Source organism: Moschus berezovskii, chromosome 22 (assembly GCF_049115385.1).
Source record: "Moschus berezovskii isolate FMDL1 chromosome 22, NW_MosBer_1.0, whole genome shotgun sequence".
NCBI lineage: Eukaryota > Metazoa > Chordata > Mammalia > Artiodactyla > Moschidae > Moschus > Moschus berezovskii.
Window position 1 is genome coordinate 28,421,819 of NC_142481.1, and position 16,568 is coordinate 28,438,386.

Here is a 16,568-nt window from a genome sequence, read left to right on the forward strand (position 1 = left end):
GGGACTAGCCTGTGAACTAACGGGACCACGATCACGCCCCCTGAGTGACTGGCTGCAAGCTCCACCAACCGCAGTACTGCCCCCGACCCCGCGTGTCCCGAGACCAGTATTGGCTCCACCTCCTTCCTCGGCCCCGCCCCCCTTCCTCGGCGTCCTGCCCGGCCCCGCCTAGACAGCAAACTAGTTGAGTAGAAGCGGCGGCGCGGCCGGGACCCGCCCGGAGGCAGCCAGTGGCGGAGCCATGGCGGGTGAGGAAGACCGCGGGGAAGGGGAGCCTGTGCCACTGGTGACCGTACGGGTGCAGTACCTAGAGGACACCGACCCTTTCGCATGTGCCAACTTCCCGGAGCCGCGTCGGGCCCCCACCTGCAGCCTGGACGGGGCGCTGCCCCTGGGCGCGCAGATACCCGCCCTGCACCGCCTGCTGGGGGCACCGCTCAAGGTGAGGGGAGCCGGAGAAAGATTGGGGGCGACTGATGGCTCAGGATCGGCTCCATGCAAGCTTTTGGGAGCCTCTCGAGGAGAGGCTGAAGCAAGCGGGTGCGCTCCTCCGGGAAAGTTTTGGGCTGGGCACCCAAGGTACACGTTGCCCGACCGGTGGGAAACGCCTTTCGAGTTGAGGGAAACTGAAGAAGGGAGATGAAAGCTTGTACTCTGCGGCACCCAGGCTGCCCTTCGAAATGAGGCCCACCTGGGGAGGTGCTCGGGGTCCGCTCCCTGCCCGCCCGCCTGCTCTGCATGGGGGTAGCGTGGGCGTTTGGGTGGTAGCGGTCCTAGAAGACTCAGCTGAGGATGGAGCAGCTTTCACCTGCTTTAGGTGAGGTGGGGGCGGGACCACGAGGAGGGGCGGGCCCGGGGCGGGCCACCGGAGGTGTCTTGAGGCAGGATTGGGTCCTGCCCGATTGATTGCTGTCCGTGCCGAGTGAGGCCCCGCTAGGGAGTGCGGGCGGAGGTGAGACCACTGGGTGAGGGGAGTTCCCTGGAAGCGGCCTGGCCCAGGACATCCTGAGCGCGGGAGGCTGCACTGGTGGAAAAGCCCTTTAAGTCACCGCCCCCACCATCTCCGCAGCAGCCGCCGGCCGGGGGCTGGAAGGGAAGTAGCGAGCCGGGCTAATTTTAAACCGTCGGCCTGGCCTAGTTTGCCTACACCCCAGAGCCTACTCGTGCACGGTGCCGGGAGAGGCCCTTTTGCAGATGGCTCGCCCTACCTCCCCTCCTGCTCGGCGCGCTCAGTCCCCCGCAGGCAGCCCTTTCCGGCGCACTCGGTTTCCGGGCCAGGACTCTGGGAGGCACATCACCACCTCCCAGGGTGCCTCGCCAGCCAGTCGGCACGAGTGGTGAAGTGAGAGTTGGTGGAAGTGTCCTCCCTTGCTCCCAGGCTTAGCTGGGCGCCGAGTTGCGCAAACTTGCCCCCTGGGCCTGGGGTCTCCCCTGGAATGTGCCCCAGGCGCCAGGCCCCCAGCCTGCATTCCTAGCGCTGCGGGCCTGCCCCGCCTCCGAGCGCGGGCGGGAGAAGCGCTGAGACTCGGCCTGGGGAGTGGCGCGTGTCTGAGCGGAGCTCAGGCTTCAAGGACAAGGATTGAAGATAGCACCGCATTGCCCTCTCCAGACTTCTGATGTGACTCCTCCTTGTTCTGCACTGTTCAAAGGAGCATACCGCAGTGGACCTAAAAGAAGCACCTCCAGCAGAAGCCACCTCCCATTCAGAACGGGCGCTGGGGAGAGAGGGGAGCTGAACTGAGGCCAGGTTCCTGCCTCCAGACTCCTGGAACTCCTAGTACTGAAATAAGCCTGGAGCACGACAGGGAACATAGTATTCCTCCCACCCCCCTGCTACTGGAGGACACAGCTTAGCCTTAAGACCCCTTCTCCAATCAGGGGCAAGCTTGGGAGGATCAGAATTACCCCTTACTTCTCCCTCTCATTTAGAGACCCATCACCACCACCCCCTCACCAGGTGCTCTGCCCTCTGTTCTCTGCTCCCTAGCTGAGAACTGGGATTAATATGTTTTTTGTGTGTGCTCAGTTGTGTCCAGATCTTTGTGACCTCTTGGATTGTAGCCTGCCAGGCTCCTCTGTCCATGGCATTTTCTAGGCAGGAATACTAGAGCAGGTTGCCATTTTCCTACTCTAGGGGATCTTCCTGACCCAGGGATCAAACCCTCATCTCTTGTGTATCCTGCATTGGCAGGTGGATTATTTTACCACTGCTCCACCTGGGAAGGAAGCACGAGGATAACATGTTAAGTAACTCCCACCTCAGTCCTTTCTGATATCCCCACTTTCATGATTTCCCACTTGGTCTACCTGAGGACTGCCATATCCCCCACAGGCAGGATAGGGGGCCCAGACACTGGGTTACCACTGTGCCTAGAGCCAGGACTCCCTGGGGCTGGCATCTCTGCCAGGAATGGTCAGATGCACTGTGATGTGCATATCCCAGATATAAACTGTGACCACAGCCCCAGAATAGAAGGCCAGAGGAAGAAGGGCTGAGAATAGGGTAGGGGCAGGGACGTCAGAGAGCAGGGCTCCTCCTTGTAGGAAATGTCAACAACTGGTCCCTCCCCTAGTCCTGGAAGTGGTGCCCCAGGGGCACAGACATGACTCAGGCCTGAATCCACAGCTCTCTAGATGGGAGAGGTGGCCCCAAAACCCAGGCCTCCCCATCCCAGGCTGTAGAAAGAGGCTCACTGCTTCATCCTCTGCACAGTTGTCCAGCAGGAGAATAGTTCACAGCCAAGCGACTTCTGCCCCCATCCCCCCAACTCTGGGCACTGACACCCTTCAACCCTGCAGACCCAGTCCAATCCCCGGGAAGGGACAGAGGCCCAACCCACTTTCTCTCTGGGCTCCACCCCACACACCCCATTGGGCTGTGGCTAGCCTATAGAGTCCCGGCCCCCGCCCCCCCAGGGCTTCCTTTTTCAATGTTCAGAATTTTCAGGTTTGAGAAGGCCTTGCTCATTTCCTCCCAGTCTAGGAGGAAGCTCCTGGCCACAGCCTGTGACTCATCTCCTGGCCCTGGGGAGGTGGAGGGTGGGGGTGTGTCCAGGCAGTGCCTTGGGTCATGTGTAGTGTCCCCAGGGGTACTCAGGGGATCTGTCTCCACTCTGTGCTGGAGCCCAGGGGAGAACCTAGCCCTCTGGCCCTGACTCATCTTCTTTACCCAAAGCTGCCCAGTCCCACCCTCCTTGCTACCCTTTGCCCTTCTGGGCCTGCCCCCAGAGCCCCTCCCTGATATCCCAAGGCACTGCCACATCTGGGATGGTACAGACTTCCTTCTCCCTGGGCTCCAGGCAGAGGGACCTGGGTACTGCTCTGACCCTAATGCGAAGGCCAAAGGGGCCCCCATTCCTAGCAGCAGAGATGGCCCTAGAAATCTGTTCATTCCCAGCAACTTTGTTTCCCCAGCTGTGGCTAAACATTGCAGGGGAACAGGTGTGGTACTTGTTTCCTGACCTTGCCCTTCCCTACTCCAGCCTCAGTTTACCCCTCAGGAGCAGCCGTGGCAAAGGGGCTAAAGTGTGAACCTGACCTTCTGGGACAGGAACCATGTGGCAGGGTCCCAGAGGATTCTTAATAAGATGGGGTGCTCTGGTGTTCAACTGAGCCCTTTGGAGATCTCTTTGGGAGACTGTAGAAGATTGTGATGTGAGCATGAGTCATGGTCTCCCCACAACTTTCCCTGGGGCCAGCATGTCCAATTTGCTGTTCATTCTGGGCTGCAGCCTGGTAAGGGACCCCATTCATGGGGGACCAATTCTTCACTTGGTCCTGGCAGAAGTAGGCCCTGTTACCCCAGCAGGTATGATGTGTGTGTGTTCATTCGTGTTCCCTTGCCGGAACTGGGAGGACCAGTTTGGGGTATTTGCACAGTTCAGAAAGCTGAGGGGCATTCTCCAGCCCTTGGCAACCCCGCAGGCCCCAGCCCTCACTCCACCACCCCGCCAAGATTCCCTGGAGCATTTCCAAAGTCCATGAACCCAAGATCAGTTCAGGGAGCCCTGGTTCCATTCCTGATTGTGCAACCTGGGGCAAATTCACAGAATTTCTGAGCCTTGGTTTCCTCACCTATAGAAGGATTATCAGGAGAATCAAGGCACCAGGCAGTCCAGTATGTGGCACAGAGAAGGCATAACAAATGCAGGCTCCCACCCTCAAGGCCCATTCATGTCATCTCATTCAGGAAGCCAAGTCCAATTGGAGAACCAAGATAAAAGGGAGGAAAGAAAATTACAGGTCAGTATCACTGATGAACATAGATGCTAAAATCCTCAACAAAATACTATCAAATAGAATCCAACAACACATTAAAAGGATCATGCACCACCATCAAGTGGGTTTTTCCCCAAGGATGCAAGGATTCTTCACAAATCAATCATGTGATACACCATATTAACAAAATAGAAAACATCAGAACACAGGATCTTAGGAAAGGAGAAGAAACAGATAGTTAAATTATTTCCTAAAACAAGAATCCTTCAGCGTGTAATTCTTCACTTTTTTCCATCTTCCTTGCCCCTAGCATTCTCACCCAATTATACTGTTATGAAAACTATTGGGGAGTAGACACCATGGTCCCCTAAACTTGCCCCTGAATGTAAAACCATATGTGACAAGTTGGTTTGAGCTGCCAGAAAAGCCTGAGTCCAAGGAATGAAGAGAAAAGTGGGCAAGACAGAGGTAGGAGATTAAAAGGTACAAGCTGCTATATGTAAAATAAGTTACAAAGTCTTCCTCAATGGCTCAGATGGTAAAGAATCCACCTGTAATGGAGGAGACCTGGATTCGATCCCTGAGTCAGGAAGATCCCCGGGAGGAGGGCATGGCAACCCACTCTAGTATTCTTGCCTGGAGAATCCCATGGACTGAGGAGTTTGGCAGGCTACAGTCCATAGGGTCACAAAGTGTCAGACATAACTGAGTGACTGAGCATGCATGGTTGCATGCACAAGAATATATAGTACAGCACAGGGAATATAGCTAGTATTTTATAATAACTTTAAATAAAATTTAATCTTTTTTTTTTTGGCTGTACCACACGGCTTATGGGATAACCAGTGGTTGAACTGGGGCCCTCAGTAGTGAAAGCTTGGAGTCCTAACCACTGGACCACCAGGGAATTCCCAAGTATACTCTTTACAAATTATGGATTGCTACGTTGTACACCTGAAACTTATACAATATTGTAAAATCAATACCTCAATAAGTAAATAAATAGAGAAAAATGAGCTGGAGCTGGGAGCCTCCGCCCCAAGGCAAGCATCAGAGAAGTGAGGAAGACAAGAGCCCGGAGGCAATCCGAGATATGGGCCTATGCTCACCCTGTGCTGACCCCAAGCACTGTCAGCAGGGACCAGAGTTTGGGCTGCCTCCAGGCTGGCCCGGCCCCAGGGTGTGAGAAACAAGGTCCAGAGGGTTGGCGCTCAGAAGGGTGACCCCAGGAAGGGGCCAGGGCTGTAAGGGACAAGCAGCACCCAGCTGTCAGGAAGACTCCGCTCTTTGCAGCTTGCTTGACCCCGCCCCCCCATCTGCCCCGAACAGACAGCTAGAAGTGGGTGGGGAGGGGGGAATCATCCTAGAGGCTCTGGACCTCCCCCTAAGAACTGGGGCCTAGGCAGGATAAGACAGGTGAAGTGGCTGGAAGAGCCATGGCTACCATTACAGAAAGGGGCTCATCTGAGGAGGCGGGGGGTGCTGGAGCATTCAGTCTTCAGGACCCTGCCCCAAAGGGATGGGGGCATCCCAGGGGTTCTGAAAGGAAAGGGCCATTCTCAGCTCACAGAATTAGAGCCTGGATGCGTGCCTGCAGAAGGGGAAGAGAGCTTTCTGTGGGTGTGCTCACCTGTGCACAGCCAGTAGAGTGTGTGTCTGTGTGTGTGTGTGTGTACACCCTGCCTGACCATATACTTGGGTGTGTGAGCTGCTACCAGGCATAATCTGCTCATCCCTCCGGTGTTTACCTTCACAGTCTCCTCTAGCACCCAAGGCTGTGCTTCTACATTTATTTGTGACCTTTTTCTGAGTCAGACCTGCCTACCTCCCCAACAGAGTTGGAAGACAGGGAAGGCAGAGGCAGTAGCTTGTTCCCTGGTGTGTCCTGAGCACCTAAAACCAGCCAGATTCATGAATATTTGAATGAATGAGCTCTTCTATATGTGCGTGATTTGAGGGATCTCTGAACGGGGGTTGTGGCATTGGGGTCCCAGAGTCCTCCAGTCCAAAGTGGAAGGAGATGTGGCTGTGCCTGGCTGGGGGTGGAGTAGGGTGGCTGCTGAGTCACTGTGTGAGAAGAGGGATCAGGAGAAACGTGGGACTGCCCTCAGCTGAGCTGGCCCCAGACAAAGTACCTCAGCCCTGGGGCCTTGCCTCTCTATCGCAGGGCCCATTCCCAGTAGGCCCTGGAGAGGATGACTCTGCTCCCAGGGAGGGGAGAGAGGCCAGGCCCGCCCAAGGCGCCCAGGGGAGGGCAGGCAGCCAAGCAGGAAGTGGGACAGAACAGGCTGGAGTGTTTGTCCTATGTCCCATGTCCCACACAGGAACCCAGGGAGGGGGGGTGTCACCCAAGGGCCTTACAGGCTGAACTGCCAGGAAGGAGCGGGGTCAGGCTCTCAGGCATGAGCAAGAATACTAAGCGGAGGCAGGACGGGGCAGGAGCCAGACTCCCTTAACCCCATGGGACTGAGGGCAGCTGGAAGCCTTGGCCTGGGTCCAGAGAAGGGCAGGGCTGACAGAACAACAGGACACATGTTGAGGTTGACTTGCCCAGTAAGATGGAGGCCAGAAGACGCCCTGCCTCTCCAGAGGTGGCCTTTCCCTGGGCCTCTCAAGTCAAGAGAATTTAGCTGAGCCCTGCACACTGGCATGGTGCTATGGAGGAGGTGGCAAGGAGAGGCACAGCGCTGCCCTCAGACTCTCAGGAGTCACCTCACTAGGCTTCTCTACTGGCATTTCTCAAGGGGCCAAGCATCCTGCCTGGTGGTGGTGGTCCCAGTGGTAATTGTGTGGAGCCAGGCTCGGGTGGGTGGGAGGCATGGGCAGTGAACTCACTGGATGGAGCATATACTTTATTGTTACACTTCAGGTTCCAGGGACCCACTATAGGCTGACTGTGAAAGTGAAAGCGTTAGTCACTCAGTCATGTCCGACTCTTCGCCACCCCATAGACTGTAGCCTGCCAGGCTCCTCTGTCCATGGAATTCTCCAGGCAAGAATACTGGAGTGGGTTGCCATCTCCTTCTCCAGGGAATCGTCCTGACCCAGGAATGGAACCCAGGTCTCCTGTATAGCAGGTAGATTCTTTATTGTCTGAGCCACCAGGGCAGCCCTCAGTAGGCTGACTGAGTTACACCCTAAAATCTGGTGCTCAGTAGGCCTCTTGGAGGCCTCTGAGGTTTAGCTAGGACCGTGGGGACTGTCTGAGTCTTTGCATCAACTGAGCAACTGATCTGAACTGTGGGGACTATAGCCCACTTGGGGATAGAGCAAAGACCCTCAGGCCTGGAGGGACTGGGAGCCCTTCTTCTCACTGTCTTGACTTGGGGTGACACACATCCCTCCCTGAGCTGGGTTTGCACCTCCCAGCATTCTTTTTTTTTTTTTTTTTCTCCCAGCATTCTTAACACTTTCTCCTTGGACTTGAATGCTTGTGGCTGCAACTTATCACCCCACAGAGCTGTGAACTTCCTTGAAGGCAGGAACTTCCTCCTATCTTGTCTCCATCCCCCTTCCTCATTCACATGCATTAGCTCAACAACCATTTAGGGAGCATTTGCTGTGCCCCAAGTGTGTGCTAGGCTCTGAAGATGTCGTATGGACAAGACAGACATGGTGCCTGGACTCAGAGTACTCACAGTTAGTGGGGAGGGATCCTAGTACCTAGGATGTGCTGATGCCATGTGGAAAGCCTCAGAGGAGGGTCCACAGGAGGGCTGGAGGGATTTGCATAGCAATGGCTAGAGGAGTCCAAGAAGGCTTTGCCAAAAGGCATTATCTGAGAGTTCCCTGGTGGTTCAGTGGTTAGGACTCTGCATTTTTTCACTGCCTAGAGTACAAGTTCAAACTCTGATTGGGGAACTAAGATTCTACAAGTTGCACGGGCACAGCCCCAAAAAAGCATTATCTAATCAGAAACCTAAAAAACTGGGTAGGTGTGAGCCATGAGAAAGCTCTTTGCGTGGGTTTTGCACATAGTAGGCCCAAGAGAACTGACTGCTCAGGGAATGTGTGGCTGCAGTGCAGGCCTCTGCCAGTACCCTGGGGGGTAGGTAGGAGGTCATGGGGTCTCCATGCATACTCCTGCCACCTCTTCCCCAGCCCTGACAGCTGGTCCCTTTGCCCCTAGCTCGAGGACTGTGCCCTGCAAGTGTCTCCGTCTGGATATTACCTGGACCCTGAGCTGTCCCTGGAAGAGCAGCGGGAGATGTTGGAGGGCTTCTTTGAAGAGATCAGGTCAGAGCGGATGGGGTCACGAAGGCGAGGCTGGCTCCCACCCTTGCCGCCATGCTGGAGGGGCTGGCTCAGGAGTCAGCGGCCAAGACACCTGATCTCTAGCCAGGGCTGTGGGTCACCTCCTGCTGCCCAGGGGAACCATGCCAGGGGAATCCCAAGGCCTGGCCAGTGTTATCTGCTGCCTGGGATGGGAGTGGGGGCTCACCCACATACCTGAGATGTGGACAACCCCTGGGCTCGGAGAAGCAGCTGGCGAGGAAGAAGTTGGGCCAGGGTTGGCATGCGGGGAGGTCTTTGGCTGCCTTGGCCTGGATGGAGGGACCCCGAGGAAAGGGCAGAGAACTGCTGACTGGGCTACTTGATTCCAGCAAAGGGCGGAAGCCTACTCTGATCCTGCGGACCCAGCTCTCCGTGAGGGTCAATGCCATCTTAGGTGAGTGTGTGAGGACATCAGCATATCCAGCAATTATACCCCCCTCATACACCCCACTTCCCAGTTGGCTCAGTTTCTTTCAGGCCTGTGCTGGACAGTGGACAGGACAGATGAGAGACAGGATGTGTTTCCCCTCCCATTCCTGTCCTGACCCCTTCTCCCAGGGCCAGGGCAGCTGCTAGACTGTGATAGGTGTTGCCCAGAGTTGGGGAGTTGTGGTTGTGTCCCAGTAGAAGAGACTGTCTGTGTCCCCTTGAGATTTCCATGCCCACCTACCCCTTGCAGAAAAATTGTATGGCTCCAGTGGCCCTGAGCTCCGCCGCTCCCTCTTCTCACTAAAGCAGATCTTCCAGGTGAGGCTCAGAGGTGGGCTGGGGGTGGGCATCCAGGCTGAGCCCAACCCCCCTAAACTCCCCCTTGGTGCCCCAGGAGGACAAGGACCTGGTGCCTGAATTCGTGCACTCTGAGGGGCTGAGTTGCCTGATCCGTGTGGGCGCTGCTGCTGACCACAACTACCAGAGCTACATCCTCCGAGGTCAGCCCCACCCCTCTCCCACGATTCCTGCCTTCAGTGACCCCTTACTGACCTCTTCTTGTCCCTGTGTCCCCAGCCCTAGGCCAGCTGATGCTCTTTGTGGATGGGATGCTGGGGGTAGTGGCGCACACTGAGACCGTGCAGTGGCTGTACACACTGTGTGCCAGCCTGGTAAGTGGCCTTCCACCCAGCCACACACCCTTTTCCCACTGCCTCTCTCTGGCCCTAAGTTTCCTCAGCAAAGTGGGCTGGAATGGAGTGGGTTTGTGGCCCCTCTAAGCCTCAAAGGCAGTTCAACACCTGGTCCTAGAGATGGCTCTTTCTGCTTAGACTGTCCTATCTGGGTTCAGCCCCCCGAGCCCTTTCCCCTCCCCACCAGGAGCCAGCTCAAGTCTGGTCCCAGCCCCACTCACACGTGGTGACCCCTCCCCCCAGTCCCGCTTGGTGGTGAAGACAGCCCTGAAACTGCTACTGGTGTTCGTGGAATACTCTGAGAGCAACGCACCGCTGTTCATCCGTGCAGTCAACTCTGTGGCCAGCACCACGGGTCAGAGACTGTCCCTCCCTCTTCCACCGCGGGGAACCCTCTCTCCTACTTGTTCCCACGTGACCTCTCCCCTTTCTGGGTGGCAGGTACTCCTCCGTGGGCCAATTTGGTGTCCATCCTGGAGGAGAAGAACGGCGCTGACCCCGAGCTGCTGGTGTACACTGTCACCCTCATCAATAAGGTGGGATGTGGGGAGCCAGGGGCCACCCCGGGCCGCTCAGTCGCTTGTCCTCTGATCCGCATCATCTTCAGCCTTGCCCTCCTATCCCCGACCTCCAGACGCTGGCAGCTCTCCCGGACCAGGACTCCTTCTACGACGTGACGGATGCACTGGAGCAGCAGGGCATGGAAGCACTGGTCCAGCGCCACTTGGGCAAGGCAGGCACTGACGTCGACCTGCGAGCCCAACTTGTACTCTACGAGGTGGGCTGGGCCATCAGGGCCGGAGACAGGAGGGGAAGGAGGGGCTGAGGGGAGGAAAGAGAGGGGGCGCCATTATCCAGGTGCCCACCCCCATCGACTTGGGCCTCAGCCACTCCCTTCTGGGCCCAATTCTGCTAGAACGCCCTGCGGTTGGAGGATGGAGACCTCGAAGAAGCCGTCACAGGTGGGCGGCGCACCACCCGCCGAAAGCCTTCCTCAGAGGAGGGCAAGAGGAGCCGCCGATCTCTAGAAGTGCGCTCCCCGGAGCCTGGGTAAGAACAAGCTACCTCGGCGCCTGGGGAGGGGTGGATCAGCCAGGAGTAGCCCTGCCTCCTGACCGGCCACACCTCCAGCTCCACAGGCCCCGCCTCTCCGGTCGTCTCCACCTCCGCCGCCGGCCCGGTCCTGCCGACCGGCCCCACCTCCAGCCCCGTAGGCCCCGCCCCGCCTCCAAGCCCCGCCTCCAGCCCCGTGGGCCCTGCCTCTGGCCTCCATAGCACCTTGAGCCTCTTTCCTACCATCTCCGTGGCGCCCTCTTCCGACAGCTCCTCTGAGAGGAGCGTCTACAAGTAAGTAGGGAGATACAGGCTGTCGCGGGAGTCTTCTCTCCAACTGTCCCTCCTCTCTGCGCGCCTCCACGGGCCCTCCGCCTCCTCTGCCCGAACTTCTCTGCCAAACGCGTGCTTTCTCTTTCTTTCCAGACTTCACCAAACTGCTCCTGTTTGGTAAGTGACTGCCGGGGGGTGGGGTTCGGCTCTGACTGGACCTCGTCCTCCCGCGGCTTTTCTTCATCTCTTTCCGGCATTCCACCTGTATTGTCAATGTCGTGTCTCTCTGCCCCCTTCTCTCTCAGTTTCTCTGTCACTGTGACTCTCATTTCGCTGTCTTTGTCTTTTACTGCACCCTGTCCTGCGTCATGTCCGTCTCTCCTCTCCATTTCCAGTTTCCTCGCATCACGCCTCCCCCACTCCCTCCTATTCCCATTGTGACTGGGAAGGGACCCCTGATGTCACTGCCCAGCTCTGTGTGGGTGTGAGCAACTGGGCGCTGTGTCGTGGAGCAGGCACCACAATTACCATTTCTTCCTCTCATCCCCCTCCACCCAGGGCCCCTGAGAGCCCACCTGTCCCCCAGGTCCCTACTGGGGAGGCCAGGCTGGAGTAAGTACAGAGGCCAGCCTGCCAGGCCTGCCATGTGCTCAGGGCTTCAGCATTGCTTCCCCCAGCGGGGGTTCCATGTGCCTGATGCAGCCAGAGCTGGGGGGCTCTCTCAGACTTATGCCTCCTCAGATACCCAAGGACTAAGCACTGGAAAACAGTTCACTGGGGTCATAGAGGTCCCTGTGCTTTAATCGTGGCACCTTAACAGCTTTGACCAGTGATGAGGATGTGAATTCCCAACCTGGAGCCGATTCTGGATCCTCAGCCCAGGATTAGTGCTGGGAGAGGGACCTAGGGTGCTACGCGGTGCGGAGGTAGAGGAGCAACCTCTGTCTAAGGGAAGGACAGAGACTGCGTGCCAGCAGAGGCTGGAGGGGCCAAAAGAGACGGGATCACCTTCATTATGTCAACATAAACTGAGCGCCTTTCTAGGCATTGGTCATGGCTCTCGGAAGCTGCCAGACCTGCCAAGGGAGGGACAGCCTGGTGTGGCCATTGGGACAGCTAGCCCCTTCCCCTGCTCTAAGGGTCCTTGTCTAGAATCAGAACAGTGAGCATGAACAACAGCAAGATTGCAAGTTAGATGTCACGTAAAACTTTTCCCATTTGCTGACCTAGGAGTACTAGGTTGGGAGTGACCTCCCCAAATGTGGAAGACTGAGTGGGGACTCACCTTGGGCAGGTCCTGGTCTGCTCAGCGCATGGACTGTTCCCTGTGTGTGCCTGCAAGTAGCGGCAGTGCCCAGGGGCCCAGCAAGGCATGCGCACCACCCTGGGCTGGGGTATGTTAGACACCCTCTCTGACAAGTTCCTCCCCCCAGAGCCCGGTTCCTGGAGAATGTAGCAGCAGCAGAAACAGAAAAGCAGGCTGCGCTGGCCCAGGGCCGGGCAGAAACGTTGGCCGGAGCCATACCCGATGATATGGACGGACGTCCAGGTGAGTAGGTGGGTGGGCAGTATCCACCCACGTTGCCCTGTTGCTGTAGAGAAGACATGACACTGACAGCTGCTTCCCTTTGTCTAGACACCCGAGAATCAAGGCACTCTCAGGAACCCACCCCTGCACCCAGGACACCCCAGAGTGCTGCCCCCCGAATCCTGCTGCGTGCCCAGCAGAGCCTTGAGCCAGAGCCCAAGGAGCCATTGGCCCCACCAAGCCCCAAGGCTGAGCCTGTGTGGGAGCTCCCTCCCCGTGTACCCAGGCTCTGCATTGGGGACCTGGACTTCTCAGATCTGGGGGAGGATGAAGACCAGGACATGCTGAACATGGAGTCTGTGGAGGCGGAGAAAGGGGTCCCACCCCCACCGCCCCCACCACCCCTGCTCTCTGGAAGCCTCCCACCTCCTCCGCCTCCACCTCCCCCACCCCTCAAAAGCCCCTTCCCACCAGCCCCACCCCCACCCCCACCCCCTGCTGCCCCTCTTCCCCACTCAGCACCTGATGGCCCTGCCCTCCCCACCAAGAGGAAGACAGTAAAACTCTTCTGGCGGGAGCTAAAGTTGGCTGGAGTCCATGGAGGCTCTGGCAGTCGCTTTGGGCCCAGCCCCACCCTGTGGGCCTCATTAGAGCCTGTCTCAGTGGATACAGCCCGGCTAGAACACCTGTTTGAGTCCCGAGCCAAGGACGTGTTGCCTTCCAAGGTAAGCACAACCTCATCTGCAGGGTAACCCCAGGGGAGAGGGGAGGGAGCCAGAGCTCAAGGGTCTGAACTGCTGGGGAAACTGAGGCAAAGAAAGGAGGAGGGATTTGTCTGAGGTCCTTCAGTGAGGGTTTAGCCCATCCCTAACTAGCATCTAAGCCCATCCCAAGGCCTTGCACATCCCAAAGCCCTGGCTGTGGGGTAATTGCACTATTTGGGCTACTGAGAGTGGGGCCTTGGTGTGCCCTCTTAGGTTGTTGCCCTAGTTAGACCCTTTCCCAATCTTATACTGCCCTTCCCCCAATGTCAAAGAAAGCTGGTGAGGGCCGCCGTACAATGACCACAGTGCTGGACCCCAAGCGCAGCAACGCCATCAACATCGGCCTAACCACACTGCCGCCTGTGCACGTGATCAAGGCTGCCCTGCTCAACTTTGATGAGTTTGCCGTAAGCAAGGATGGCATCGAGGTAGGGATACACAGTGAGGGGTGTGGGGAGCTGGGCCCTCTCCTTTGGTTGGTGGCCACTTCCTGTCCCTCCAGTGGTGGGCATGGACTTGGCATTTCTGCAGAGCAGTCCTCAGACTCTGGGACTGCCACAAATGACCTAGGGAGGAGTCAAGGTCAATACCCAAGGCCTCAGGCCAGCACTGAGTGGCCTCTGTGGGCTGGTGGGTGCATTCTCAGAAGCTACTGACCATGATGCCCACGGAGGAGGAGCAGCAGAAGATCGAGGAGGCCCAGCTGGCCAATCCTGACATACCCTTGGGCCCAGCCGAGAATTTCCTGATGACTCTCGCCTCCATCGGGGGCCTGGCTGCCCGCCTACAACTCTGGGCCTTCAAACTGGATTATGACAGCATGGAGCGGGTACTTGGGTCATGGGATGGGACAGGCAGTAGGGACATGTGAGCATAATGACTGTGTAGTCTGAGTCCCTAATCTTCCCTACCAGGAAATTGCAGAGCCACTGTTCGACTTGAAAGTGGGCATGGAACAACTGGTGCAAAATGCCACCTTCCGCTGCATCCTGGCCACCCTGCTGGCTGTGGGCAACTTCCTCAATGGCTCCCAGGTGAGTTGAGAGCCTATGAGGGTGGGCACCGGCACTCTGGAGCCAGCCAGGCCCAGACCCAGGCTCAGACGGGGTCCTTTCAGAGCAGCGGCTTTGAGCTGAGCTACCTGGAGAAGGTGTCAGAAGTGAAGGACACGGTGCGCCGACAGTCACTGCTGCACCATCTCTGCTCCCTGGTGCTCCAGACCCGACCTGATTCCTCTGACCTCTACTCAGAAATTCCTGCCCTGACCCGCTGTGCCAAGGTCAGCACCTGACAGAGGCTTGACTAAAGCTGGCCATGGCGTGAGGGAGCACCACTTCTCTCCCTCTGAGTGAGCTGCTGGGCCAGGGCTTGCTCAGGCTCCAGGCTTGTGTGTGGGCTCTGTCCTCTGCCAGAAACACTCTTCTCTTGGCCTGGCTACACCTACTCAGTTTTGGGTCTGTTTAGCTGACACTTATCCCAAGAAGGGGCTTCCCTCGTGGCTCAGATGGTAAAGAATTTGCCCGCAATGCAGGAGACCCAGGTTCGATCCCTGGATCGGGAAGATCCCTTTGAGGAGGAAATAGCAACCCACTCCAGTACTCTTGCTTGGAGAATTCCATGGGCAGAGGAGCCTGGTGGGCTACAGTCCATGGGGTCAAAAAGGGTTAGACATGACAGAACAGCCAACACTTTCACTATCCCAACAAACCTGTTCCCTACTGTACCACACGGACTTGCTGGTCTCTTGCACGAGACTGAGCTTTTGGAGGGCGGGGGTCAGATCTGCTGTTTGCTCAGGTCCCAGGCTAACCATCCCAGCACAGAGGCAGCCTCAGGTAATCTTTCTGTGGGGGGACTGCATGTTTACCCCCTGCTTTCCCAGGTGGACTTTGAGCAGCTGACTGAGAACCTGGGGCAGCTGGAGCGCCGGAGCCGGGCAGCTGAAGACAGCCTGCGGAGCCTGGCCAAGCACGAGCTGGCTCCAGCCCTACGTGCCCGCCTCACCCACTTCCTGGCTCACTGTACCCGCCGTGTTGCCATGCTGAGGGTCGTGCACCGCCGTGTCTGCAACAGGTGGGGGTGTTGCAGAGAGAGGTGGGACCGCCACCACCATCCCTCAGACGCCAAGCAGAACTCAGCCCTTCTCCCCATTCCACCCATGTAGGTTCCACGCCTTCCTGCTGTACCTGGGCTACACAGCAGAGGCAGCCCGTGAGGTCCGCATCATGCAGTTCTGCCACACACTGCGGGAGTTCGCACTGGAATATCGAACCTGCCGGGACCGGGTGCTGCAGCAGCAGCAGAAGCGGGCCACGTACCGTGAGCGCAACAAGACCCGGGGACGTATGATCACCGAGGTGGGTGTGCCTTCCGGTCTTGACTGCCACCCCCGTGGTTTTCTTCTTCTATACCCCATTCACCCCCTTCCCCTCTCTAGACAGAGAAGTTCTCGGGTGTGGCTGGGGAAACCCCCAGCAAGCCGTCTGTCCCTGTGGCTGTGAGCAGTGGGCCAGGAGAAGGTGATGCTGATAGTCATGCCACCATGAAGAGTCTGCTGGCCAGCAAGCCTGAGGATGCCACACATGGCCGTCGCAGCAGAGGTGGGACCAGTGGCTGCTGGGGGCAGTGGGCTCTGGGGCCACTCTGGCCTGATCTTTTTACCTCGCTCCCACAGGCATGGTCCAAAGCAGCTCCCCAGTCACGCCTACAGCAGTGGGGCCCTCCACTGCACCCCCGGAAGAACCTCCAGGCTCCAGTTTACCCAGTGACACTTCAGATGAGATCATGGACCTGCTGGTGCAGTCAGTGACCAAGAGCAGCCCCCGTGCCTTAGCTGCTAGGGAACGCAAGCGTTCCCGTGGCAACCGCAAGTCCTGTGAGTATTCCCCACAGGCCCTCTGCCCACCTTAACCCCATCAAGCCCCACCAACCCTGTTCTGTCTTGCAGTGAGACGGACGCTGAAGAGTGGGCTCGGAGAGGATCTGGTACAGGCACTTGGACTGAGCAAGGGTCCTGGCCTGGAAGTGTGAAGGTGCTGCCTCCAGGACACCTATCTGGGCCCCAGCCTGCAGTGCAGGAGACTACAGTGAGGAGGCACCAAAGCAGAATTCTGGGCCTCTTCTCAACTCTAGGGCCACTCTGTGCCCGTGGCCAGTGCCGTGAGCAGTATTAGCTGTGTGTGCCTGTGTGGGTGTGCGTGTGCATGTGTGAGCTCCCTGGATGCATGGAGCATAATAAAGTTTTCCTAGTCAATCAAGAGTCTTTTTCTTCCTTCAGGGTACCCACCACGCAGCAGAAAAGAAAATTCCAAAGAACTGGCTGTTCCTGCCTTAGCT

General features: G+C 57.5%; 1 protein-coding gene across 2 annotated transcripts; it reads left to right on the forward strand.

The window, feature by feature from the left end:
* Positions 1-173: 173 nt before the first annotated feature.
* On the forward strand, positions 174-16,502 carry FHOD1 (formin homology 2 domain containing 1). 2 transcript variants are annotated; one of them, XM_055412557.2, is made up of 24 exons: positions 174-442; positions 8,348-8,454; positions 8,823-8,887; positions 9,173-9,240; positions 9,317-9,422; positions 9,499-9,593; positions 9,858-9,969; positions 10,056-10,150; positions 10,249-10,392; positions 10,531-10,664; positions 10,746-10,961; positions 11,094-11,117; positions 11,499-11,552; positions 12,374-12,489; positions 12,577-13,193; positions 13,505-13,660; positions 13,879-14,061; positions 14,147-14,266; positions 14,350-14,511; positions 15,115-15,305; positions 15,397-15,589; positions 15,670-15,832; positions 15,907-16,107; positions 16,180-16,502. In XM_055412557.2, exons 1-24 carry the CDS (start codon positions 242-244, stop codon positions 16,260-16,262), a joined length of 3,606 nt encoding a protein of 1,201 aa, XP_055268532.1. In that variant the 5' UTR covers positions 174-241; the 3' UTR covers positions 16,263-16,502. The 2 variants fall into 2 exon arrangements, with proteins under 2 accessions (XP_055268532.1, XP_055268533.1); XM_055412558.2 differs by lacking the exons at positions 11,094-11,117; positions 11,499-11,552 and having other exon boundaries at positions 175-442.
* The last annotated feature ends 66 nt before the right edge of the window (positions 16,503-16,568 follow it).

What these genes read in the sequence shown, in the direction of transcription:
- FHOD1 (XM_055412557.2), top strand. Translation starts at nt 242, where the DNA reads ATGGCGGGTGAGGAAGACCGCGGGGAAGGGGAGCCTGTGCCACTGGTG. An exon ending in TGCTGGGGGCACCGCTCAAG is followed by an intron (nt 443 to 8,347) that starts GTGAGGGGAGCC and finishes CTTTGCCCCTAG; the next exon opens with CTCGAGGACTGTGCCCTGCA. An exon ending in AGGACGTGTTGCCTTCCAAG is followed by an intron (nt 13,194 to 13,504) that starts GTAAGCACAACC and finishes CCAATGTCAAAG; the next exon opens with AAAGCTGGTGAGGGCCGCCG.